The 27,463-nt window shown below is 47.9% G+C and overlaps 1 protein-coding gene across 1 annotated transcript in view; it reads right to left on the bottom strand.

The window, feature by feature from the left end:
- Positions 1-27,463, bottom strand: part of LOC145358968 (sodium channel protein type 1 subunit alpha-like) — a 512,173-nt gene that overhangs the window by 107,265 nt on the left and 377,445 nt on the right. The window contains exons 19-21 of the mRNA XM_080213322.1: positions 19,937-20,072; positions 6,857-7,095; positions 950-1,123 (exon numbers count right to left, since the gene is read on the bottom strand). Coding sequence (XP_080069448.1) covers positions 950-1,123; positions 6,857-7,095; positions 19,937-20,072 — 549 coding nt within the window. The remainder of the gene's footprint in view (positions 1-949; positions 1,124-6,856; positions 7,096-19,936; positions 20,073-27,463) is intronic.

Genomic DNA, 27,463 nt, shown 5'->3' with positions numbered 1-27,463 from the left:
TCCTCCCCAGAAACAGGGGCCACTCAGCTCCTCGAATCAGTTCTACCAGACTGTTGAGGTCAGCTGACCTCAACCCCTTTAATTTGCCTTTATTTCATACTCCTTGGTACCCTTATCCAATGTGGGGGAAAGATTGCCCTTCTGTATGTGGGGTCTCGATAAGCATTGGGGTGGTTCTTAGTGTCCATGAGGGTCTCAGTATCCTTGGGGCGAGAGATTCCCATATCCATTTAGGGTCTCGATGTCCATGAGGGATGTGGGGGGCACATTGTTTCTCATGTCTGTGGGGGGTCTTGATGTCTGTGGGTGTGTAAGATTGGGCAGCAGGGGAGAGGAGAGGTTGTTCCCCAAGTCTGTGGGGATTTTTTATTTAAATGGGAGTTTGGGCGGTCTACTCTCAGGATTCCCAGCTGGTTTCCTAGGCCCGGCCCCTCCAGCTGGCTGTGTGAATCTCTGCTCCCCACTGAAATTGTACACAGTGTTGTTCAACATGGTGAGAAAATCCAACTGTGCAGCCTATGAGCTTCACACCAGGTTTCCTTGCCTGTGCCAACACACTGTACAATTTTGGAAGGTTTCCACTTCTGATATTTCAATAAGATCACCTCGCAATCTTCTGAACTCAATAAAAGTTATCTGGAATTAAGAATCCACTGATGACCATGAAACAACTGTCAATCGTTGGAAAAACCCATCTGGTTCACTAATGTCCTTTAGGGAAGGAAATCTGCCATCCTTACCTGGTCTGGCCTACATGTGACTCCAGAGCCTCAGCAATGTAGTTAACTCTTAACTGCCCTTGGGTAATGGGGGATGGGCAATAAATGCTGGCCAGCTCATGTCCCCCGAATGAATAAAAAAAAAGATAGTGTAAGCGGTGAGACGTGTGCTGGGGGTTAACGTAATCACTCAGGTGAACGGTTAAGAGTAGAAAGGAGGAGGACAATACCAGTCTGAAGGAACGCAACACTGACAGGCCGTCCACCCTGGCTAGGCCCAGCTCGATCAAGCTCAGGCAGACAATGATGCTGTCGAATATGTTCCAGCCCTGCTGGAAGTAGTGGTACGGGTCCAAGGCAATGATTTTTAAAACCATCTCGGCTGTGAAAATGGCTGTGAAGACCTGTGGAAGGCAGGAAGTTGTGTCAGAGCAGCGACAGGAAACCGCCCCCAGGCCCCATCCCCCCAGCTCCCCCCACCCAACACACTCGCTCGCCTTTCCTCCGGGGACAATTCCCAGCCCGACGTAACACTATTCTTAGATGGAAGGCAGGAGGTGCCATCCACGCACAACGTACTGCCTGCTGCTAAGCATCCACAGCTGGAGAAATTCCCACTTGTCTGTTGGAGGAGCCTCACGCCGCCTCCCTGCGTTTGATAACAATTATCTCCCCGCGCTGGGGAATGAAAACGTACCAAAGCTGAGCAGCCAGACTAAATATTTAATCACTCAAGCTGTGGTCACCCTGTCAATCGACTGTTTTCCAACGCCGCGAAGGATTAACTCTCCCGCCGCCGGGGCAAATGCTGCCGTTCGATCTGTGCTCAGCGGCGCCACCGAGGAGAGCAGGCCGGCGGTGTAAATACATCCCCCGGGACTGCAGAGGAGCCAGGCTACAGCTGAGTAATGCAGCTGGTGGTGGTGCAGGGAGCGGTGATGGAGCATTAGCAGCAGGGACACAGCGTTGTCTCTCAGTGGCACCTCCGTCCGCCCTCTGTTCAATCTCTTGACCAGGCGCTGAGTGCCTTTGATTGAGGTAACCCATCCCCCATCGTCATAGAGTCGTAGAGGTTTACAGCATGGAAACAGGCTCTTCGGCACAACCTGTCCATGCCGCTCTTTTTAAAGCCCTAACTAATCCCAATTGCCCACGTTTGGCCCATATCCCTCTATACCCATCTTACCCACGTAACTGTCTAAACACTTTTTAAAAGATAAAATTGTACCCGCCTCTACTACTACCTCTGGCAGCTTGTTCCAGACACTCACCACCCTCTGCATGTAAAAAGTGCCCCTCTGGATCCTTTTGTATCTCTCCCTTCTCACCTTAAGCCTTTAGTTTTAGACTGTTGTTGAGTTCACAAGCAATCCACATGGTTCACCAGTTGTGCTCGCTGCATAGCTCACCGACAGCTGGGTTAGGGCCAGTGGCAGCAGGATGAGGTGTTTCAGTGATCATTATTAGCCACGTAAGGGCTTTCATGTGTGTGGTTGTGTGTGTGTGTATGCGTGATTACGTGATTGAGTGCGTATGTGTGTGATTATGTGTGTGTGTGATTTGTACGTTTATGTGTGATTGTGTATATATGATTGCGTATGCATGTGTGATTGTGTGTGTCAGTATGTGCGCACGTGTGCATGAGTGATTGTGTGTATGTGTGTGTGTGTGTGTGTGTGTGTGTGTGTGCACATTGGTGGAGGGAGAGTTGCCCATGCATTCTCCAGCCCAGAACTTAATTTTGGTGCAATCATAGAATCCTACAGTGCAGAATGAGGCCATTTGGCCCATCGGGTCTACACTGACTACAATCTTACCCAGGCCCTATTCCCGTAATCCCATGTATTTACCCCGCTAATTCCCCTGATACTAGGGTCAATTTAGCAGGGCCGATCAACCTAACCCGCACATCTTTGGAGAATGGGAGGAAACCAGAGCACCCGGAGGAAACCCGCGCAGACACGGGGATAACATTGCAGACTCTGAACAGACATTGACCCGAGGCTGGAATTGAACCCGGATCCATGGTGCTGTGAGGCAGCAGTGCTAACCACTCTGCCACCGTGCTGTCCAGTGGGATTCAGAAACACCTCACCCTGCCTAATTACATACCACTCCCCCCAACCGCACCCCCACCCCCCACCCCACCCCACTCCAAGGTTACCATCAGCAAGAGCATCATCCTTATAAAATCACACACAATGACATACATGTACACAACCAAACACACACACACACACACACACACACAAACAATCACACACATGCTCACAATCACACACATGCACACAATTACACAATGACATGCATACACACAATCATACACACAGAACAGGCACAACAAACACACATGTACAAATGGACACGCATACACGGAAATTGAAAATCGTGGTTCTGAGCCACATTCTAAAGCAATGAGCCTCCAGCGCAGTGTCGAGAGAGTGTTCCAGAGTATAGCACGCGGGCATCAATGGTGGAGCAAAGGAAATACGGGGGAGCGGGGTGTGCAGAGTGGGGGGGAGAGGGGGTGGGATGCGGAAGTGACCAAAATTGCAGAGTTTAAACGAAAGTGAATGAAAAATGCTGAAAGTTCGCCCCCGCAGGCAACCCCATCATATAACCCAGCTAAGCAAAGAGCCACTGCAAACGAGTGGCCTGTACAGAGATGTCAACTCACACATGTGGTGGTGCTTGTTACTCTTATCTCAGTATGCTACACATTTTCGGGCCGGAGATTAGATTGCTTCAATAGCTTCGCGGCTAAGACCACTCACTTCACACAGAGACAGCTGAGTGTCTGTGTCCCAGTGCCTGACAGCTGTTGAAAGGAGGCTGATACTATTGAGAGCTCAGGCAGACTAAGCTGGCCTATTATTATTATTGCAGCAGCAATACACACAGCGAGACAAAGTCTCACACTTGATGTACCTTTGAGGAATGATTCTCTCTCTCTCTCTCTCAGAGGGTGGTTACTCTGTGGAATTCTCCTCCCAGAGCGCAGTGGACTGGGTCTTTGAATATCTGCAAGGTTGAGTTCGAATCTTCATTAACAGAGGAGTGGGGCGAAGATGGGAAACTGGGGTTGAGATCACGTTCAGATCAGCCATGTACTCATTGAATGGTGCAGCAGACTCGATGGGCCGAATGGCCCACTCCTGCTCCTCAATCCTATGTTGCTGGTGGACAGGGTTAGACTGTGGATGTGGCTGTACACAGCAGTTCATAGAATCCCCTCAGTACAGAAGGAGGCCATTCAGCCCATTGTGTCTGCACCGACTCAGAATCATACCCAGGCCCACATCCCCTGCTATCCCGAACCCTTGAGAAGGCGGTGAGCTGCCTTTTTGAGCAGCTGCAGTCCATGTGGTGTACGTGTACCCACAGTGCGGTTAGGGAGTAACAGTAAGGGGCAATTTAGCATGGCTAATCCACCTAACCAGGACTGTGGGAGGAAACCGGAGCGCTCAGAGGAAACCCACACAGATACGGGGAGGACGTGCAGATTCCGCACAGATAGTAACCCAAGCCGAGAATCGAACCCAGATCCTTGGGGCTGTGAAGCCACAGTGCGAACCACTGTGCCACCGTGCCACATATAAACACATATACATACTCCGACTACAAGAACGAGCCAAAGATTGGGATTACTGCAGCAACAGAACTCACCACTGGACTCCCTAAAGCCTGTCCACCATCTACAACACTTCCCTGGATGAGTGCAGCTCCAACAACACTCAAGAAGCTTGACACCATCCAGGGCAAAGTAACCCACTTGACTGGCACCACATCCAAGACTTGTAACATTCACATCCTCCAGTAACGCACAGTAGCAGCTGTGTGTGCCACCTACAAGATGCACTGCAGTAACTCACCAAGGCTCCTTCTACAGCGCCTTCCAGACCCACGATCACTAACACCTAGAAGGACAAGGGCAGCAGATATCTGGGAAGGCCACCACCTGGAGGTTCCACTCCAAGCCTCTCACCATCCTGTCTTTGAAATATATCACCGTTCCTTCACTGTGGCTGGATTAAAATCCTGGAACTCCCTCCCTAACACTGTGGTGTACCTACACCACATGGACTGCAGCGGCTCAAGAAGGCAGCTCACCACCACCTTCTGAGGGCAATTAGGGATGGGCAATAAATGCTGGTCTAGCCAGCAACGCCCACGTCCCATAAATGATGAAAAACAAGTTAGACAAAGTAAGGGTAGAAGTTAACAATCATAGAATCCCTGCAGTGCAGAAAGAGGCCATTGAGTCTGCATCAACCACAAACCAACCCAAGCCCTATCCCCACTCCAGGCATTTACCACAGCTAGACCTCCTCAGACTAAGGGGCAATTTAGCATGGCCAACGCACCTAACCCGCACATCTTTGGACTGTGGGGGGAAACTAGAGCACCCAGAGGAAACCCACACAGACATGGGGAGAGCATGCGAACTCCACACAGACAGTGACCCAAGGCGGGAATTGAACCCGGGTCCCTGGCGCTGTGAGGCAGGAGTGCTATCCACTGTGCCATGGTGCCGCCCCTTGGCTGATGTGTAAGATAAACATTGGCGTGGAGCTGTTGGGCTGAATGCTCTGTTTCAGTGTGGATATACTAGGCAATGTTATTGCAAGTAATTTTCTGCTGTCATGCAGAAGGCACTGTGGAGCGAGCATCATTTTCCCCATGGCCTATACTAAAGGCTGATCTCCATTCCCATTTCCCCCTCTCCAAAAGCAGGGAAGAATCTGAACAGAAAAGTTGTCAACACTTGAACAAACTGAGTGCGTCCGAGATATGAAACTCTCACAATCTTTTCAGTTCAAAGGGTTGAAATAGTTCAATTCTCCAGTGTACAGAGCAGCTGCTGAGTGTAGATGGTCACCCCAGTTGATGAGATTACAAGTATGAATCGCAACATCTCAAACCAATGTCCACAGCAGTCCAAACTCCCGCTAATCCCCTATATGTTTATGGAGATATATCTCTATACACATACCGCAACAAAACACCTATACATACAAACACACATATCAATAAAATCACACAAATAACTACACATTCATTCTGAAGCACTGTCACACATAAATGCACCCCCACATAGACACACATAGAACATAGAACATAGAACACTACAGCACAAACAGGCCCTTCGGCCCACGAGTTGCGCCGATCACATCAACACCTATCTATAACCCCCAATCCCATAAAACCCCATATACTCATCCAGAAGTCTTTTAAAAGACCCCAGCGAGTTCACCTCCACCACCACTGACGGCAGCCGATTCCATTCACTCACCACCCTCTGAGTGAAAAACTTACCCCTAACATCACTTCTGTACTTTCCTCCCCGCACCTTAAACCTGTGTCCTCTCGTAGCGACCATTTCAACCCGGGGAAATAGCCTCTGAGAATCCACCCGATCTATTCCTCTCAACATTTTATAAACCTCTATCAGGTCGCCTCTCAACCTACGTCTCTCCAGGGAAAAGAGACCCAGTTCCCTCAACCTAACATGATGCACCTCACACAAAATGCAGCCCTCCACATTAAAGTTTATTTATTTATTTGTCACAAGTTGTCAGTAACACGGCAATGAAGTTACTGTGAAAATCCCTTAGTCGCCACGCTCCGGCTCCTGTTTGGGTACACTGAGGGAGAATTTAGCATGGCCAATGCACCTAACCAGCGCGTCTTTCGGACTGTGGGGGGAAGCCGGAGCGCCCAGAGAAAACTCGTGCAGACTCGGGGAGAACGTGCAAGACTCGGCACAGACAGTGACCCAAGCCGGGAATCAAAGCCTGGTCCCTGGCGCTGTGAGGCAGCAGTGCTAACCACTGTGCCACCATGCCGCCCCACACACACACACACAAACACATGCACACATAGAAAAACACATACAACACACGCCCACCCACAAACATATTCACAGACACGTGCAGACATGCACACACATGTACATATGCATAGATGTACACACACACACACACACACACATACACACACACAGCCATACATAAACAGATACACACTCAAACAGGCATATAAACGTAGGTGCAGAATAATGCATCACAGAATTAAAAGTTACATTCTCAAAGTTACTCTAGGGTTTAACTTCATTTAAAACACAATCTGCTTCTTACCAAGTTCCCCACATAGAGCATATTTTCAAATTCTTTGGACATTGGTCGGTGCTCCATTGCCATGAAGAGGGTGTTCAGTACAATACAGATGGTGATCGCTAGGTCCAGGAAAGGATCCATCACAATATATTTCAATATTTTCTTCATTTTTATCCACAAAGAGCAGCAGTTCCAGATGAGAAATGTTTGGGTAAATTGATACCAGCAGCGGGAATATTTCAGGCGAGATTCTTCAAGTTCTAGGGGTGAAAGCAGACAGGAGGGTGAGCGTGAGGAGTTCAATTAAAACATAATCGTGGAACTCTCACCCTGGTTACAGTCCCTAAAAACATCGTGGTGTTTAGAGGTTGTGAAAGGCGCAACAGAAATGCAAGAGCTTGCTTGCTGTCTTACAAAGAAACTAGAAGCTGGAGTAGGCCATTTGGCCCTTCGAGCCTGCTCCAGCATTCATTATGATCATGGCTGATCATCAAATTTAATATCCTGATCCCCTCCTTGTCTTCCCATATCCCTTGATCCCTTTAGCCCCAAGAGCTATATCTAATTTCTTCTTGAAATCACACCTTGTAACCCAAACTGTGACATTCTGCACAACATCAAAGCCAATACTCAAGCAATTTGTTTTATTCATTCGTGGGCGATGGGCATCGCTGGCTGACCAGCACTTACTGCCCGTCCCCAGTTGCCTGAGGCTCTGGAGTCACATGTAAACCAGACCGGGTAAGGATGGTAGACGGGTGAACCAGATGGGTTTTCTGACGATTGACAATGGTTTTATGGTCATCAGTAGATTCTTAACTCCAGATTTCTTTTTATTAAATTCAAATTCCACCGTCTGCTGTGGTGGGATTTGAACCTGGGTCCCCAGCTGTGTTTCTGGATTAATAGTCCAGTGATAACATCACAAGGCTATCGTTTCTTTTATACATTTAATCATAGAATCCTTACAGTACAGAAGGAGGCCATTCGGCCCATTGAGTCTGTACTGACCTCATTCCACCCAGACCCTATTCCTGTAACCCCACACATTTACCCTGCTAATCCGCCTGACACTAGCGTCAATTTAGTATGGCCAATCCATTTGATTTGATTTGATTTATTATTGTATTAATATATAAGTGAAAAACATTGCTTCTTGCACGCTATACAGACAAAGCATACCATTCATAGAGAAGGAAACAAGAGAGAGTGCAGAATGTAGTGTTATAGTCATAGCTAGGGTGCAGAGAAAGATCAACTTAATGCAAGGTAGGTGCTTTCAAAAGTCTGATGGCAGCAGGGAAGAAGCTGTTCTTGAGACGGTTGGTACGTGACCTCAGACTTTTGTATTCATTTCCAATGGAGGAAGGTGGAAGAGAGAACGTTGGGGGTGCGTCGGATCCACAATTGGGTGAGTGGAATCGGCTGCCATCGGTGGTGGTGGAGGCAAATTCGTTAGGGTCTTTTAAGAGACTTCTGGATAAGTACATGGGACTTAATAGGATTGATGGCTATAGGTAAGTCCAGTAGGTAGAGATAAGATCGGTGCAACTTGTGGGCCGAAGGGCCTGTTTGTGCTGTAGTTTTTCTATGTGCTATGCTGGCTGCTTTTCCAAGGCAGCGGAAAGTGTGGGCTGAGTCAATGGATGGGAGGCTGGTTTCCACCTAACCTGCACGTCTTTCAGACTGTGGGAGGAAACTGGAGCACCTGGAGGCAGCCCACGCAGACATGGGGAGAATGTGCAAACTGCACACAGACAGGAGGCAGGAATCAAACGCAAGTCCCCAGCCCTGGGGGCAACAGTGCTAACCAACGTGCTACCCCAAAGCATATGGGGGTCGCTGGTTAGGGCCAGCATTAATTGCCCATCCTGAATTGCCCTGATGAGTGAACAGACAAATACTTAAAGGGACAGAAAATTGCAGTGATGATGAGGAAGAGCTGGGGAGTGAGACTAGTTAGATTGTGTTCCTAATGACCTAGTGCAGAGTCCATGGGCTCCTCCTGTGCTATTCTGTTTCCCACATTACAACAGCAACTGCTTAACTGACAGTTAAGATTGAGAATTCTTGACTTTATGACAGTTTCACAGCAGGTAATGAATACTGTTCGCAACAAGCATCAGGAAAACCCACATTGGTCCCACTTTTCCAATCTGATGGCCCTATTCCAATGGGGAATCTTCTACCAACAGGTTTACACTGAATGAGCGTTGCTTATCCTTTGGAAGACGCTTGCAGTAGGACCACGGTTAGGCAGAAAATCCTGAAAACACAGCTCCAGCAGTCCTGAGAGGGAGAGAGAGTGAGAGAGACAGACAGACAGTAGGAGAGAGAGGGGGATAGAGAGAGAGGGAGGTAAGGCAGAGGAAGAGAGAAGCAGAAGGAGACAGTAGAAAAAGGAAGAATGAAAGACAGGGTGGGAGAAAGGGGGAGAGAAAGAGAGAGAGGGAAGAGGGAGAGAGAGGAGGGGGAAACGGGGGCACAGGGGAGAGAGAGAGAGAGAAAGCAGAGGGGGAGAGGGGGACAGAGAGAGAGGGAAAGAGCAGATGAAGAGAGAGAGGGGGAAACAGGGAGAGAAAGAGAGGGAGACCCAGAGAGAGAGAGGAGTGAGAAAGGGAGAGGAGAGGGAGAGAGAAGGGGAGAGAGGGAGAGAGAAGGGGGAGAGAGGGAGAGAGAGAAGGGAGAGAGAGAAAAGGGAGAGATGGGGAGAGAAGGAGAGGAGTGAGAGAGGGAGGAGTGGGAGAAAGAGAGGAGAGGAAGAGAGAGAACATGGAGACAGGGAGAGAGCGGGAGAGAGGAGTGGGAGAGAGAGAAGAGAGGGGGAAAGAAAACAGGGAGAAAAGGGGGAGAGAGAAAGAGATAGAGAGTGAGAGAGGAGGGGGAGAGAGAAGGGGGAGACAAGGAGAGAGAGCCTTGATTTCTCTCTCCTTTCCTTCTCCCCTCTGTACTCTATGAACAGTATGCTTTGTCAGTATAGTGCACAAGAAACAATACTTTTCACTATATCCCAATACACGTGACAATAATAAATCAAATCAAACTTATCTAGATGCTTTTCTCATCGCCTGACCAAATAAGTCCCCTTTAAATCTAGCAGCATGTACTCCACACACTTGGCCATGTGTTTAATGGGGAACATCATGGGGTTACCCATGGCCATGAACGGACACCGTCACAGGCTTTGTCAGCCCAGTGCTGTTACTATTGGTTTTGCTGCTGGGGTTACACACGAGGCAACCTGTAAAGCGCACACCACTGTGTATCCTCACTGCATCGGTTCCTGAAATGTGAGCTGTACGTTACAGCAATGTCTTTATTTGCCAATAGCTCAGCTTAAAGGAGGCAGCTGAGGGAACATGAAAGCAAGGAATGATTGTATACAACTGAGTTAGAATGATTATCGTGTTTACACTTAAACATGCTGGAAGGACATTAGTTGGGGTTTAATTTAGCTTCAGATCACAGCTTCAACTCAACAAAAGAAATGCTTCAAAGCACAAGAGGGTTGTATTTGCTAATTTAGTTACAAAGCCGGTTTTCAATGACATTTGTTTGGTACTCTGTGACACTGAAGTACGTGGCACGCACATTGCAGAAACAGGCCATTCAGCCCAACTAGTCCTAAGGAAATACAACATCTCAGCGATGACTTTCACCAACCTTTACAGATGCACCATAGAAAGCATTCTTTCTGGTTGTATCACAGCTTGGTATGGGCTCCTGCTCTGCTCAAGGCCACAAGGAACTACAAAAGATCTTGAATGCAGCCCAGTCCATTACTTAAACCAGCCTCCCATCCATTGACCCTGTCTACACTTCTCGCTGCCTCATAAAGCAGCCAACATAATCAAGAACTCCACAAACCATGGACATTCTCTCTTCCATCTTCTTCCATCGGGAAAAAGATACAAAAATCTGAGATCGCGTACCAACCGACTCAAGAACAGCTTCTTCCTTGCTGCTGTTAGGCTTTTGAATGGACTTATCTTGCATTAAGTTGATCATTCTCTACACCCTATGATGTAACACTACATTCTTCATTCTTTCTTTCTCTTCTCTATGAACAGTATGTTTTGTCTGTATAGCACGCAAGAAACAACACTTTTCACTGCATAGCAATACATGTGACAATAATAAATAAATCAAATCAAAACCAAATCCACAGCAATGTTCAACACAAACCTCCTCCCACCTAATTATATTGTTAATCTAGAGTATTTAGGAATGTGAACTCGTGTCAGAAAGTTGCAGATCAGTTATTATCTCGTTCCGCAGTGGAACAGGCTCGGGTTCATCCTCAAAATGACTCGATGGCAGAAATGGGAAGTACGGTGGCACAGTGGTTAGCACTGTTGTTTCACAGCGCCAGGGACCCGGGTTCGATTCCAGTCTTAGGTCACTCTCTGTGTGGAGTTTGCATGTTCTCCCCATGTCTGCATGGGTGCTCCGGTTTCCTCCCACAGTCCAAAGATGTGTGAGTTAGGTGGATTGGCTGTGGTAAATTGCCCCCTCGTGTCTAGGGGATTAAGAGGGTAAATGCGTGGTGTTATGGGGATAGGGCATTGGTGGGACTGTTGTCGGTGCAGGCTCGATGGACCCAGTGACCTGTGTCTGCACTGTAAGGATTCTATGATTCTTAACACTGACCAATTGATGCCATTCATTCACGTAAACTGCATCAAAATGTAAAGAAGACAGTGGATGATGGAATCCATATCATGCTTTCTTCTCTTCCGATTAGTTCTCCTGTTTTTTTTAAAACTCGAGAGACATGGAACCATTGAAGGTGATAGAAATGAGGAGAGTCCGTTGTGCCTGCATAAGCTCTTCATTACAGTCACCCAGAATATTTTTCTCCCATCAGAGAGGCTGACGGTGGCATAGCGGTTAGCACTGCTGCCTCACACTGCCAGGGACCCGGGTTCGATTCCCGGCTTGGGTCCCTGTCTTGTGGAGTTTGCACATTCTCCCCATGGCTGCGTGGGTTTCCTCTGGGTGTTCTGGTTTCCTTCTACAATTAGGTGATATACTGTACCCAAACAGGCGCCAGGGTGTGGTGACTAGGGGATTTTCACAGTAACTTTATTGCAGTGTGAATGTAAGCCAGTGACTAGCGGTGTGCCTCAGGGGTCAGTGTTGGGACCACAACTTTTCACAATATACATTAATGATTTGGAGGAAGGAACTGAAGGCACTGTGGCTAAGTTTGCAGATGATACGAAGATATGTAGATGGACAGGTAGTATTGAGGAAGCGGGGGGTTGGCGGTGCTGCAGAAGGACTTGGACGGGTTAAGAGAGTGGGCAAAGAAGTGGAATACAATGGAAAAGTGTAAGGTTTTGCACTTTGGAAGGAGGAATGGAGGCATAGACTATTTTCTAAATGGGTAAATGCTTCGGAAATCAGAAACACAGAGGGACTTGGGAGTCATTGTTCAAGATTCTCTTAAGGTTAATGTGCAGGCTCAGTTGGCAGTTAGGAAGGCAAATGCAATGTTAGCATTCATGTTGAGAGGGCTGGAATACAAGAGCGGGGATGTACTTCTGAAGCTGTATAAGGCTCTGGTGAGACCCCTTTTGGAGCAGTTTTGGGCCCCATATCCAAGGAAGAATATGCTGGACTTGGAAAGGGTCCAGAGGAGGTGATCCTTGAAATGAAAAGCTTGTCATATGAGGTATGGTTGAGGACTCTGGGTCTGTATTCATTGGAGTTTAGAAGGATGAAGGGGGGGGGCGCGGGGCAGATCTTATTGAAACTTACAGGATACTGCAAGGCCTAGATAGAGTGGACATGGAGAGGATGTTTCCACTAGTAGGAAAAACTAGAACCAGAGGGCACAACCTCAGGCTAAAAGGGATGATCCTTTAAAACAGAGATGAGGAGGAATTTCTTCAGCCAGAGAGTGGTGAATCTGTGGAACTCTTTGCCACAGAGCACTGTGGTGGCCAGGTCATTGAGTGTATTTAAGACAGAGATAGATAGGTTCTTGATTAATAAGGGGATCAGGGGTTATGGAGAAAAGGAAGGTTAATGTAAAATTGTACTGACTGGGTTCCAAACAAGGACACTTGAGTCTCTTTCCCCACTTGGAGATTACTCCCTGGACAGGTACCCACTTTTCAACATCTGCATCAACATTGTGGCTGACAGACTTCCATTATAATACAGGTCAAAGCGGCTTTCAAAATCTTCATCTTCAAACAAAGACCATATGATATAGGAGCAGAATTAGGCCATTCAGCCCATCGAGTCTGCTCCACCATTCAATCATGGCTGATGTGTTTCTCAACCCCATTCTCCTGCCTTTTTCCTGATCCCCTTATTAATCAAGAACCTATCTATTTCTGTCTTAAAGACTCTCAATGGCCTGGCTTCTACAGCCTTCTGTGACAAAGAGTTCCACAGATTCACCATTCTCTAGCTGTAGAAATTCCTCCTCACCTTGGTTCTAAAGGGTCGCCCCTTTACTCTGAGGCTGTGCCCTCAGATCCCAGTCTCGCCTACTAAAGGAAACATCTTCTCCATGTCCATTCTATCCAGGCCTTTCAGTATTCTGTAAGTTTCAATGAGATCCCCCTCTCCTCCTTCTAAACTCCATCGAGTTCAGACCCAGACTCCTCAAATGTTCCTCATACGTCAAGCTTTTCATTCCCAAGATCGTTCTTGTGAACCTCGTCTGGACTATCTCCAGGGTCAGCTCATCCTTCCTTAGATATAGGGCCAAATATTGCTCACAATACTCCAAATGTGATCTGACCAGAGCCTTATACATCCTCAGCAGTACATCCTCACTTTTGTACTCTAGTCCTCTACAAAATGAATGCGAACATTGCACATTCCTTCCTAACTTTTGTTTTATTCATTCATGGGGCATGACACATCGCTGGCTGGCCAACATTTATTGCCCATCCCTAGTTGCCCGAGGGGAGTTGAGAGTCAGCCACATTGCTGCGGCTCTGGAGTCACATGTTGGCCAGACCGGGTAAGGACGGCAGATTTCCTTCGCTAAAGTTAGTGAACCAGGTGGGTTTTTCCAACAATCAACGATGGTTTCATGGTCATCAGTAGACACTTAATTCCAGATATTTTCTTTATTGAATTCAAATTCCACCATCTGCTGTGGCAGGATTTGAACCTGGTTCCTCAGAGCAATACTCCGGATTGCTGGGTCTAGCAATAATACCACTAGGCCATTGCCTCCCCAAGTCAACCTGAAAGTTAACCTTAAGAGAATTCTGAACCAGGATTCCTTGATTATATTTGAAATTCTTTCTCTGTTTCTGCCTTATCTGTTTCCTGATTGTTCCTCTGTGCACTGTTTCTCTCTTGTTCGTTATAAGCAGGGAATTCCCTTCCTTGCATCCTTTCTCCTCCTCCTCCTCCTCACTGTGTCAATATTTCATCATCTCCGACCTTTAACTCATTCTGTCATTGGAAATCTAAACCGTTTAATGTCTTACATACAAAGGACAGTAGAAGTTTGGAACTTTCTTCCACAAAGGACAATTAATGTTCGATCAAATGTAAATGTTAAAGTTGAGATTGACAGCTTCTTCTTATCCAAGTGTGAAATGATATAGGGCAAAAGCAGGTCAGCTTAGAGTTAGGTTGCAGATCAGCCATACTCTCACTGAATGGCAACAGAACTTGTTGGACTGGGACTAAGTGGCCAACTCCCAAATTCTTACCTACCCTTTCCACGGTGCATTCCACTCCACCTCACCTCTCGAATTTCTACCTCCTGCTGTCAAGAGATCTTAAAAAACCCAATGGATTCAGGTTCTTCCCTTTTCGAGATTGGTGGAGCTTGGGCTATGAACCTTGGACCCATGCCCAGTTCATGGGTGAAGATAAGGGTTATAAAAGAGAATAGAAGCCCGACAGTGCAGAAGGAGGCCATTCAGCCATTGAGACTGCACTGACCACAATCCCATCCAGGCTCTATCCCCATAACACCAAGTATTTACCCTGCTAATCCCCCTGACACCAAGGGGCAATTTAGCATGGCCAATGCATCTAACATGCTCAGCTTTGAACTGTGGGAGGAAACTGGAGCACCTGGAGGAAACCCACGCAGACTCAGGGAGAATGTGCAAACTCCGCACAGACAGTGACTCAAGCTGGGAATTGAATCTGGGTCCCTGGCGCTGTGAGGCAGCAGTGCTAACCACTGTGCCACCATGCCATAAGAACATAAGAACATAAGAAATAGGAGCAGGAGTAGGCCATCTAGCCCTTCGAGCCTGCCCCGCCATTCAATAAGATCATGGCTGATCTGTCGTGGCTCAGTTCCACATTCCTGCCCTCTCCCCATAACCCTTAATCCCCTCGCTTATCAAAAACTCATCAACCCGCGTCTTAAAAATATTTAGCGAGGTAGCCTCCACCACTTCAACGGGCAGAGAATTCCAGAGATTCACCACCCTTTGAGTGAAGAAGTTCCTCCTCAACTCCGTTCTAAACCACCCCCCTCTTTATCTTGAGGCTGTGCCCCCTAGTCCTACTGTCCTTTCTGAGCGGGAAGAGTCTCTCCACCTCTATCCTATCCATCCCATTCATCATCTTATACATCTCAATGAGATCTCCCCTCATTCTTCTAAACTCTAACGAGTACAAGCCTAGTTTATTCAGCCTCTCCTCATAGCTCAACCCCCTCAACTCCGGTATCAGCCTAGTAAACCTCCTCTGCACTCCCTCCAAGGCCAAAATATCCTTGCGTAAGTACGGCGACCAAAACTGCACACAGTACTCCAGCTGCGGCCTCACGAATGCCCTACACAGCCGCAGCAAGACCTCCCTACTTTTATATTCAATCCCCCTCGCTATGAAGGCCAGCATCCCATTCGCCTTCCTGACCACCTGCTGCACCTGCAAGCTGGGTTTTTGCGACTCATGCACAAGGACCCCGAGGTCCCTCTGCACTGTCGCCTGCTGCAGTTTGTCGCCACGTAAGTAATAGTCCTTCCTACCATTATTCCTACCAAAGTGGACCACCTCGCACTTGCCAACATTAAATTCCATTTGCCAGTTCCTGACCTATTCGCCCAGCCTATCTAGATCCTTCTGTAGACTCTCCACACCCTCTGCGCAATTTGCCGTTCCACCAATCTTGGTGTCATCAGCAAATTTCGACACCACACACTCGGTTCCCTCCTCCAGATCATCTATATAAATGGTAAATAGCTGAGGCCCCAGCACCGACCCCTGGGGCACTCCACTAGTCACCAACTGCCAATCCGAATAGCACCCATTGACCCCCACTCTCTGCCTCCTATTTGACAACCAATCCTCTATCCACGCTAACACCCTACCCCCAACTCCATGCCCCCTGACCTTCTGCAATAACCTCTTGTGAGGTACCTTGTCAAACGCCTTCTGAAAATCATCTCAGCTAAGAGAGAAAAAGCTACACTCATAGCACCCGTTGATTCTCTGGAGCAGATCCGAGGGGGTGAATTGTCCTCGGAATTTCTGCCAAAATGCTGGTGGAAATTTGGGCATGAACTCAGGGGGAGCCCTGAGACAAGTCCTGCCACCCCACCCTCCCACTATTTCAAAGTTAATTCCAATCCTTTGCATGAAGAACTCCCTGATGACAATATGAAATTTCCTGTGCACCAGTTAGAATATTTGCTTCCTGCTAATCTAGATTTACTTTTTCAGGAGAGAAAAGGGGCAAATGGGAGATAAAGACCAAGGGTCCATTAGACCCTGTGATTTCTTTCTGATAAATGAAGTGTTGAGTAATAATGTCATGACATGTGTTCCAATTAGACCTTTCAATATGCACTTAACATGCGTGCAGTTAAGGTACAAGGGGGAAAGTTCAAAGGAGTGTGAGGGACAAGTTTTTAGGTATCTGGAACACGCTGCCATGGGTGATGGTGCAGTCAGATACGATAGGGGTGTTTAAGGGGCTTTTAGATAAGAGCACACCATGGTGGCACAGTGGTTTAGCACTGCTGCCTCACAGCGCCAGTGATCCAGGTTCAATTCCCGGCTTGGGTCATTGTCTGTGCGGAGTTTGCACATTCTCCCAGTGTCTGCGTGGGTTTCCTCCGGGTGCTCTGGTTCCCTCCCATAGTCTGAAAGATGTGTAGGTTAGGTTGATTGGGCATGATAAATTGACCCTTAGTGTCAGGGGGGTTAGCAGGGTAAATTGGGGTGATGGGAATAGGGACTAGGTGGGATTGAGGTCGGTACAGTCTTGATGGACCAGATGGCTTCCTTCTGTACCATAGGGATTCTATGGTTCTATGAATATACAAGGAACAGAGGGATATGAACCAAGAGCAGGCAGAAGAGATTAGTTTAAGTTGGCGTCATGGGCTAAAGGGCTTGTTCCTGTACTGTGCTGTTCTATATCTCTGTAGATGCTCTTTGTAAATCGCCCATCTTTTATTCAATGTTTACTGTGTTCCATGCAGAAACCCAGCTCCAGTTGCGGGCTATGGCGCAGAGAGTGTCAGTAGATCCCAATATAGCTTGTACTTTGTTATCTCCCAAACTTTGTGCAAATCCTTTCAAAGCTGCTAACTCCTGGAGGTGTTTGCTTGACACCCAGACCCCTTAGTGGCAGCTGAACCGTTCAGTAATGATACATGGACCAGGATAAGCCTGAACGAAAGAACAAGTGGCAGCTCACTGTATCTTTAAAGGCCAGGCAAATACTTTCAGGACCATTAACTCTATTGACCTAAAAATTAATCAAATCTGTTGGACTGGCAGCAATGTCGCGAGCAGCGCTTGCTGGCAAGGCTTTGCTAAATTTTCAAATATATATAGTCGTGAATGAGTATCAGGAGCTGCCAATCAATCCCATCAGAACAAACTAACTCCACTGTCGTGGTGCAGAGTTCAGCAGTTTGACACTCCTCACTGGCTTATCAACACTTCTACTTGCTCAAAAGACTAAGGAAATTTGGCATGTCTCACCAATTTTTACCGATGCACCATAGAAAGCATTCTTTCTGGTTGTATCACAGCTTGGGATGGGCTCCTGCTCTGCCCAAGACCGCAAGAAACTACAAAAAGCCGTGAATGTAGCCCAATCCATCACACAAACCAGCCTCCCATGTATTGACTCTGTCTACACTTCCCGCTGCCTCGGCAAAGCAGCCAGCATAATCAAGGACTCCAGGCATCCTGGACATTCTCTCTCTCACCCTGTTCCGTCGGGAAAAAGGTACAAAAGCCTGAGGTCACGTAGCAACCGACTCAAGAACAGCTCCTTCCCTGCTGCCATCAGACTTTTGAATGGACCTACCTCGCATTAAGTTGATCTTTCTCTACACCCTAGCTATGACTGTAACACTACATTCTGCAGTCTCTTCTTTCCTCCTCTATGAATGGTATGTTTGTCTGTATAGGAAACAATACTTTTCACTGTATGTTAATACACATGACAATCATAAATCAAATCAAATCATCTGAATTGCCAGGCAAAAGCACCCTGAGTTCTCATCCAGTGCCTGCACTATTCCCACACCATTCAAAGGCACCCAGCTTCTTTTCAATAAGCTCTGCATCAGCACAGAACTGTAGCTAGATGGCTGTAGAGTCTAAAGAGAGAACTGCACCCACCCTTTCTTTAAAGTAAACACAGTTGTGAATAAGTTAGACACTGCTCTGATACATTTTTGCTGATTATCAATCAGTATCTTTTTAACTGTTTATGGCACCCAGTGTACTTCTCTGCCTTACTTTACACTTAATATTGGTGAATTATTCTGTGTGCAGTTCCAAAGGCTGACATGTATACCCTGACACCCCAGTCACTCTCCAGCAGGCTGTCTGAGCATGTGAGGGGTGATTCCAGTCGAGCCTAATGGTGCACAGAACCTCACCCACCTTCCAGGCACAGGTATGTTTCTGCTCCAGATAAGGACAAAGGCATGGATCATTTCAGCTGGAAATGATACACTCAGATTTTAGCACAAGGAAATCAGATTCAGATTTAGCTGTTCTGTAACCCCACGCAGGAACATGAGGTCTTCAACAAGGTTGGACTCTGAAATAGATGTGCTAATTTGAATTGAGACAATCTGTATTCTGACATATTGTACTGAGCTAATGCATACTATGCCAAACTGGGCCGAGTTGATCTAAGCTGTCAATCTGAATGGGGTCAGCCTGGACTGCGTCAGCCTGGACTGCGTCAGCCTGGACTGCGTCAGCCTGGACTGCGTCAGCCTGGACTGCGACAGTCTGAACTGCGACAGTCCGAACTGAGTCAAACTGAACTGCGACAGTCTGAACCGCGACAGTCTGAACTGCGACAGTCTGAACTGAATCAATCTGAACCGTGACAGTTTGAACTGTGACAGTCTGAATTGCGACAGTTTGAACTGCGACAGTCTGAACTGCGATAGTGAACTATGACAGTCTGAATAGCGTCAGTCTGAACTGCGTCAATCTGAACTGCGACAGTCTGAACTGCGACAGTGAACTACGACAGTCTGAACTGCGACAGTCTGAACTGCGACAGTCTGAACTGCGACAGTCTGAACTGCGACAGTGAACTACGACAGTCTGAACAGCGTCAGTCTGAACTGCGTCAATCTGAACTGCGTCAGTCTGAGCTGCATCAGTCTGAGCTGCATCAGTCTGAGCTGCATCAGTCTGAATTGTCTGGATTGATTCAATCTGAGTTCTGAAGCAGAACAGTGATTGAGTTTAGTGCCTGTCAGATTGCAAACTGAAGCAAAACTCAGAGCCTCTCATTATTCATTTCCTCCTAGCCTGAATTGAGTACGAGACAGGCGGAGTTGTATTTTTGCCATGAAACTGTTTGTAATTAGCAGCAAATAAAGGAACAGATTGAGTCCTTCCGCAGTAACACCACAGACCACCAGGGGGGCACAGGAGGAGGTGCACAATGTGTACATGGCTTGGCCATGGTGTACAAAGCCTAGTGCAGTGCACTGTGGGACCAATGCTGTAGCTTGAACTTGGGGTGGAATGTCTTCTCCATTGGGAAACTTAGCACATGGGAAGAGGACGTAAGTGTCATATCCTTTGTAAACCATCCTTCTAATTCCCCCTGGGTCTTGGGGAGTGCTTTGTGGTTGTGACTCTGGTCCTCTGTGTGAATCTTACCTTCCATGGTGTTGGTAAGTACACTGGCTGCGCTGACTGCCCGCTCTCTTTGATGTATCTCCTCCAGGTAGCCCAGAGAGGCTCGATGATCTGTCAGCAAATGTTTCTTACCGATTTCGGTCTCCGACTGGGAAGACTGCGCAGGGGGAGGAAAGAACAGAGTTAAGCCCGGAGGATAATATCACACAAAAACTTCCCTCTTTAACCCATGGGGAGGAGGATACTGCACAACTGCCTTTTTCCTGGAATAACTCCTCCATCGTCGATGCCATTAACCTTTCAGTCAATCATCAACTGGGAAGAATGTTTGCCCACATACATTGCTTATTAAACATCTCCAAACATGCTGTGCTTCTTTATGTTTGAGTATTTTAAGAATGTGGCGATGAGTCTCAGCATTCTGACAGGAATGTTCCCTTCATCATAGAATCCCTCCAGTGCAGAAGGAGGCCATTCAGCCCATCGAACCTGCACCCGACCACAATCCCACCCAGGTCCTAGCCCCATAATATCACGCACTCACCCTGGCTAGTCCCCCTGACACCAAAGGGCACGGGAATCCTAAGAGAGGGACAGAAAACTGGGGGGTCCACGCAAAGATTTCAGTTGACCTTGGAGAGAAATTTCCAGTCACGGCGCATCCCATCCAGAAAGAGGAAAGTTACACTCAATCGTTATAAAATACAGGTTTGGTCCAAGTTATATACATTCAAATTTAAGGACTCAGAGAGGGAGCAGAGGGAAACACATTACATGTGGTGCCAGAGATTAACTGATTGAGTTATGTGGAAACAGATGCCATTCCTCTCCCGAGAGCAGAGATTTAATCGGGTTCTTCCAAACTCACAAAGAGTTTCTCCTTATTTAGTTTATCAAAGCTGTTTATTGGCAGAGGGAAGCTTCAATCGGGGGGTTGGTGAGCGGACAGCAGAGCTTTAAGACAATTGGTAAAGCCACCAGAGATGGAATGATTTATTTTTCAACAGCACGTCCTGTGAGGGTGGAGGGAACAGATGGTTAGCACTGCTGCCTCACAGCACCAGGGACCCGGGTTCGATTCCCAGCTTGGGTCACTGTCCATGTGGAGTTCTCCCCGTGTCTGCATGCGTTTCCTCTGGGTGCTCCGGTTTCCTCCCACAGTCCAAAAGATGTGCATAGAAATCATAGACATCCTACAGCACAGAAAGAGGTCATCTGGCCCATCAGTTTGCACCCACCACAATCCCACCCAGGCCCTACTCCCCCATATCCCTACACATTTACCCGCTAATCCCTTTAATCTACACATCTCAGGACGCTAAGAGATAATTTTAGCGTGGCCAATCAACCTAACCCGCATATCTTTGGTCTATGGGAGGAAACCGGAGCACCCGGAGGAAACCCATGCAGACACGAGGAGAATGTGCAAACTCCACACAGACAGTAACCTGAGCTGGGAATCGAACCCAGGTCCCTGGAGCTGTGAAGCAACAGTGCTAACCACTGTGCTACCGTGCCGCCCCTAACGGCCATGCTAAGTTCTCCCTCAGTGTACCTGTACAGACACCGGAATGTGGCAACTGGGGGATTTTCAAGTAACTTCATAGATAAATTTTTGAACAATAAAGGAATTAAAGGAGAGCAGGCGGGTAAGTGGAGTTGAGTCCCCGAAATGATCAAGCATGGCCTTATTGAACAGCAGAGCAAGCTTGAGGGGCCAGATGGCCTACTCCTGGCGCTAGCTCTTACGTTTTTAATTGCAGCGTTAATATAAGCCTACTTGTGACTAATAAATAGACTTTACATTAACACTGCAATGAAGCTACTGTGAAAATCCCCTAGCCACCACACTCCAGCGCCTGCTTGGGTACGCTGAAATGAGCATGGCTAATGCAAATAACCAGTACATCTTTCAGGCTGTGGGAGGAAACCAGATCACAAAGTGTGAGAGTTAGGTTGATTGGCCATGCTAAATTGACTGTTGTGTCAGGGTGATTTGCAGGGTAAATATGCGGGGTTATGAGAATAGGGCCTGGTTGGGATTGTGGTCAGTGCAGACTCGATGGGCGAATGGCCTCCTTCTGCACTGTAGGGATTCTATGTCAGCACTGCGACTGCCTCACCCCATGGTGCAGCAAATCAAGTCAAACTCAGCAAACACAGCAGCACAGTGGTTAGCACTGCTGCCTCGCAACAGCACAATGAATAGCACTGCTGCCTCACAGCACCAGGGACCTGGGTTCGATTCCCGGCCTGGGTCACTGTCTGTGAGGAGCTTGCACAGTCTCCACACGTCTGCACGGGTTTCCTCCAGATGCTCCGGTTTCCTCCCGCGCCCCAAAGATGTGCGGGTTAGGTGGAGTAGCCATGTTAAATTGTCCCATAGCGTCAGGGGGATTAGCTGGGTAAATGCACGGTATTATGGGGATAGGACCTGGGTGGGATGGTGCAGACTTAATGGGCTGAATGGCCTCCTTCTGCACTGTAGGATTCTACGATTCTAACTGTTGCCCGAGTTGGCTGGGCAGGACACCAGATCAGAAGCATGTCTAAATCTCCTCTTGCTCCATTAAACGCACCAAGTTGGGAAGAATTAGTATATTTGCTGTTGAACTGGTCAGTCCCACGAGGGTGGAATACTGCTTGTATCTGGTATCACAGACATTCTTAATGAGCTGTTTAAGCAATGAATCAATATCCCTTTCTGCAGCCTGGAGTCGGAGAGCGAGTATTCCCACTGGTGGCTGGGCTTGGCTTAATGTCTGCACCGAAATCATGGAATTCTGAAGCACTGGGAAGGATGGCGCCAGGAAAAAGCAGGTTGATGCTCAGTATCCCCTTAAATCAATTACTGACTGAGCAAATAAAATGGAATTAGTCACTGCCAAATATACGTCCCTGGTAACAATGGGTACAGTGCAGTATGCAGTGGGCTGAATGGTCTCCTCATTCTATGACCTCCCGAGCTGTGCCCTGCAATGCAAGATGGGTTCTATCTTAAATAGAATCCCTACAGTACGAAGGAGACCATTCGGCCCACCGAGCCCCCACTGACAACATTCCAATCCAGGTCCTATCCCTGTAATTCCTGCTAATCCCCCCGATACAAAGAGTTAACATAGCCAATGCAAACCCGGGGGGTTTCCCAGATGTGTGGGTTAGGTGGATTAGCCATTCTGAATTGCCTCTTAGTGTCAGGGGGGCTAGCTAGGGCAATACTTAGGGCAAATGCATAGAGTTATGAGGATAGGGCTTGGGTGGCTTTGTGGTTGGCGCAGACTCAATGGGATGAATGGCCTCCTTCTGCACTGTATGATTCTGTGTATGAACCAGCACGTCTTTCAGACTGTGGGAGGAAACCAGATCACCTGGAGGAAACGCACACAGGGAGAACATGCAGACTCTGCACAGACAGTGACCCAAGCCGGGAATTGAACCCAGGTCCCTGGTGCTGTAAGGCAGCAGTGCTAACCACTCTGCCACCGTAGGCTACACCAGCCTGAACATTGCTACAGCATTAACTAAAATGTTGTCCGTATGCTGATGATATGAGAAGCAACAAATATTGTGAAGGGTTTTATTTTACTTCATTACTTTCCAGGTTTGTGGAGTTTTTGCACCAACTGTTCCTTGGCACAGCGGTTACCCTGGGTCTCTGGATTAATAGTCCAGTGATAATACTGTGACACCCTCACCTCCCCTGTGGTAATGGCATCATTTTGCAAGGATGATACCAGACTTACGATATGGTCATCGGGACAGATTGAGCAGAAGATAGCTCTTTCCTCTCGGAAATAGTGAGGAGTGACGTGACAAAGGGTTTCACAGAATCCTTACAGCGCTGAAGGAGGCCATTTGGCTCATTGGATCTGCACCGACTCTCTGACAGAGCATCTTAACCAGGCCCACCCTCTGCCCAATCCCCACAGCTCTACATGTTTACCCAGGGTGGCACGGTGACACAGTGTTTAGCACTGCTGCCTCACAGCGCCAGGGACCCAGGTTCGATTCCCGGCTCGGGTCACTGTCTGTGCGGAGTCTGCACGTTCCCCCCCCAACAGGGCCACGTTAAATTCTCCCTCAATGTACCTGAATAGGCACCGGAGTGTGACAACGAGTAACTTCATTGCAGTGTTAATGTAAGCCGACTTGTGACACTAATACATAAACTTTAAACTCCATCGGAAGATTAAACTAGTGGGGGATTCCCAGATTGTGCTCAGCTTGTGTTTGGGCCAAGAGACTGTTGTCTTCCCTTAATCGGAATTTTTCCACACTCTAAAAAAAAAGGTCGGATTTCCTTATCTGCCGCAAGCTCTACGGAGAATACAGAATGTTTCCAACACTCATGCAGACTAATTTGTTTTTATGTTACTGAAGCAACCCCTTGTCACAGAGCGTGGGGAGTGGTGGTGGTGGGTGGGGGGGGGGGGGGGATGGTGTGTAGGGGAGGGGGGTGGTAGGATGCAGTTTTTAGCTTCCTAATTCCCAGGCAGCAAGTTGTCAATCTCACCCAGAGTGGAGACGGGATTTCCTACTTGGGAGAATGTTTGTCTAGCCCAGACGAACGGGATATTTTAAACGGAACTAATTAGGATTAGTGCACTACTGAAGAGTCGATCTATGATAATCCTGGGATACAGAAAGACAGAGTCATAGAAACATAGGAACTAGGAGCAGGAGTAGGCCATTCAGCCCGTCAAACCTGCTCCGCCATTCATTTTGATCAGGGCTGATCATCTAAATCCAATATCCCAATTCCCTTGGCCCCAAATACTAATTTCTTAATGAAATCAGATAATGTTTTGGCCTCAACTGCATTCTGTGGGTGTGAACTCCACACGCTCACCACCCTCTGGGTGAAGAAATTTCTCCTCACCCTCAGTTTTAAAAGGTTTACCCTTTATCCTCAAACTAAACTCCCAGTTCTGGACTCCCCCACCATTGGGAACATCCTCCCTGAATCTACCCTGTCTAAACCCTGTTAGAATTTTCTAAGTTTCTATGAGACCCCCTCTCACTCTTCTAAACTCTAATTAATATAATCCTGACCGACTTAGTCTCTCCTCATATGACAGGCCATCTCAAGCAAAACCAGGCCATTCTGCCCATTGATGGCAATTCCAGCTCTTTGAAGGAGTGTTCCAATTAATTCCACTCTCTTGCTCTTTCCCTGAATGCAAAATTCCCTTTCCAAGTACTTATCCAATTCCTCTTTGGAAGTTACTATTGAATATTCTTCCAGCGACATTTTAGACAACATGTTCCAGAGCATAATTACTCATTGTGTAGGAAATAATTCTCCTTTATTTGCACCCAACATCACACCCCCAGCCATCTGGCAATGATCTGAAATGAATCTATTGTGAATGCACTTGCTATCTCCAGATTTGACCTGTCCAATGTTATTCCTGGGCACTCTCCATAAACACGAGCTCATAGAAGAACATAAGAATGTAAGAACTAGGAGCAGGAGTAGGCCATCTAGCCCCTCGAGCCTGCCCCGCCATTCAATAAGATCATGGCTGATCTGATAGTGGTTCAGTTCCACTTACCCGCCTGCTCCCGATAACCCTTAATTCCCTTATTGATCAAAAATCTATCTATCTGTGACTTAAACACACGTAGTGAGGTAGCCTCCACTGCTTCAATGGGCAGAGAATTCCCCTCAGCCTTCTCAACTCCAACGAGTGCAGGCCCAGTCCACTCAATCTCTCCTCATATGCTAACCCCCTCATCTCTGGCATCTCCCCCTCATCTCGTCCAAACCTCTGCTGACCTGATCCTGATTGGCAGCAACTCCGATTCACCCATCACCACTCTGACCCATGACGGTCCAAAGATGTGTGGGTTAGGTTGGTTGGCCACAGTAAATTGCCCCTCAGTGTCGGGGGGGCAGGCAGGGTGGATAAGTGGGGTTATGGGGATAGGTTGGTGAGATTGTGGTTGGTGCAGACTTGATGGGCAGAGTGTCCTCCTTCTGCACTGCAGGACTTCTATAATAAGTCTACAAGGTTCTGGGGGGCATGGACGGAGTGGATAGTCAGAAGCTTTTCCCCAGGGTGGAAGAGTCAATTACTAGAGGGCATTTAAGATGTGAGGGACAAGGTTTAAAGGAGATGTACGAGGCAAGTTTTTTACACAGAGGGTGGTGGGTACCTGGAACTCACTGCCGGAGGAGGTTGCGGAAGCGGATATAATAGTGACTTTGAAAGGGCGTCTTGTACATGAACAATATGGGAGTAAAGGGATACGATCCCCAGAAGGGTAGGGGGTTTAAGTTTAGATGGGCAGCATGGTCGGTGTAGGTTTGGAGGGCAGGAGGGCCTGTTTCTGTGCTGAAATCTTCTTAGTTCTAATACACTGTTTCCCCCACCTCCATCCCCCACTCTGTCCAGCAATGCTTTAATTTTAAAATTCCCATTCCTCTTTTCAGTTCCTTCCGTTACTTCGCCCCTCTCGATCTCATGTATTAATCTGTGTCTGATTGCAGGTGTGGAGAAGGAGAATGTGGACGGCCCAAGGGGATAAATATCCTATTCCTGTCTGTGTTGCCACACTACAAGAATTACTGCATTTGCATCAGCACTTCAGGAGCTGGCAAGCACTTTGAGACGTCCTGTGGTTTTAAAGATCACTTTTTAAAAGCAGATCTTTCTTTTCCATTGATCATTATTTATCCTTGGGACATGACAGGGTGGACCCTCGCTTCACACGAGCTGGACTGCTTCCCGTTGCAGGAGCCAGGGAATTATCTGAACTGCAGGTGGCGCCCTTTAGCTTCGCTGGGTTCGGAAGTGGGGCAGGGAGATGCAGATAGGGTAGACAGGGCGGATAGGGTAGACAGGGCGGATAGGGTAGACAGGGCGGATAGGGTAGACAGGGCGGATAGGGTAGACAGGGTGAATAGGGTAGACAGGGTGAATAGGGTAGACAGGGCGGATAGGGTAGACAGGGTGAATAGGGTAGACAGGGCGGATAGGGTAGACAGGGTGAATAGGGTAGACAGGGCGGATAGGGTAGACGGGGCGGATAGGGTAGACGGGGCGGATAGGGTAGACAGGGTGAATAGGGTAGACAGGGCGGATAGGGTAGACAGGGTGAATAGGGTAGACAGGGCGGATAGGGTAGACGGGGCGGATAGGGTAGACGGGGCGGATAGGGTAGACAGGGTGAATAGGGTAGACAGGGCGGATAGGGTAGACGGGGCGAATAGGGTAGACGGGGCGGATAGGGTAGACGGGGCGGATAGGGTAGACAGGGCGGATAGGGTAGACCGGGCCGATAGGGTAGACAGGGCAGATAGGGTAGACCGGGCAGATAGGGAAGACAGGGCGGATAGGGTAGACAGGGCGGATAGGGTAGACAGGATGGATAGGGTAGACAGGGCGGATAGGGTAGACAGGGCAGTTAGGGTAGACAGGACGGATAGGGTAGACAGGGCGGATAGGGTAGACAGGGCGGATAGGGTAGACAGGACGGATAGGGTAGACAGGTGGACAGGAAGGAACTCTTTCCATCAGTAGAGGGGTCAATAACCAAGGGGAC

The sequence above is a fragment of the Carcharhinus amblyrhynchos genome, chromosome 2, assembly GCF_965287045.1.
Source record: "Carcharhinus amblyrhynchos chromosome 2, sCarAmb.v2.hapA, whole genome shotgun sequence".
NCBI lineage: Eukaryota > Metazoa > Chordata > Chondrichthyes > Carcharhiniformes > Carcharhinidae > Carcharhinus > Carcharhinus amblyrhynchos.
This window is presented reverse-complemented; position numbering and strand designations above follow the sequence as displayed.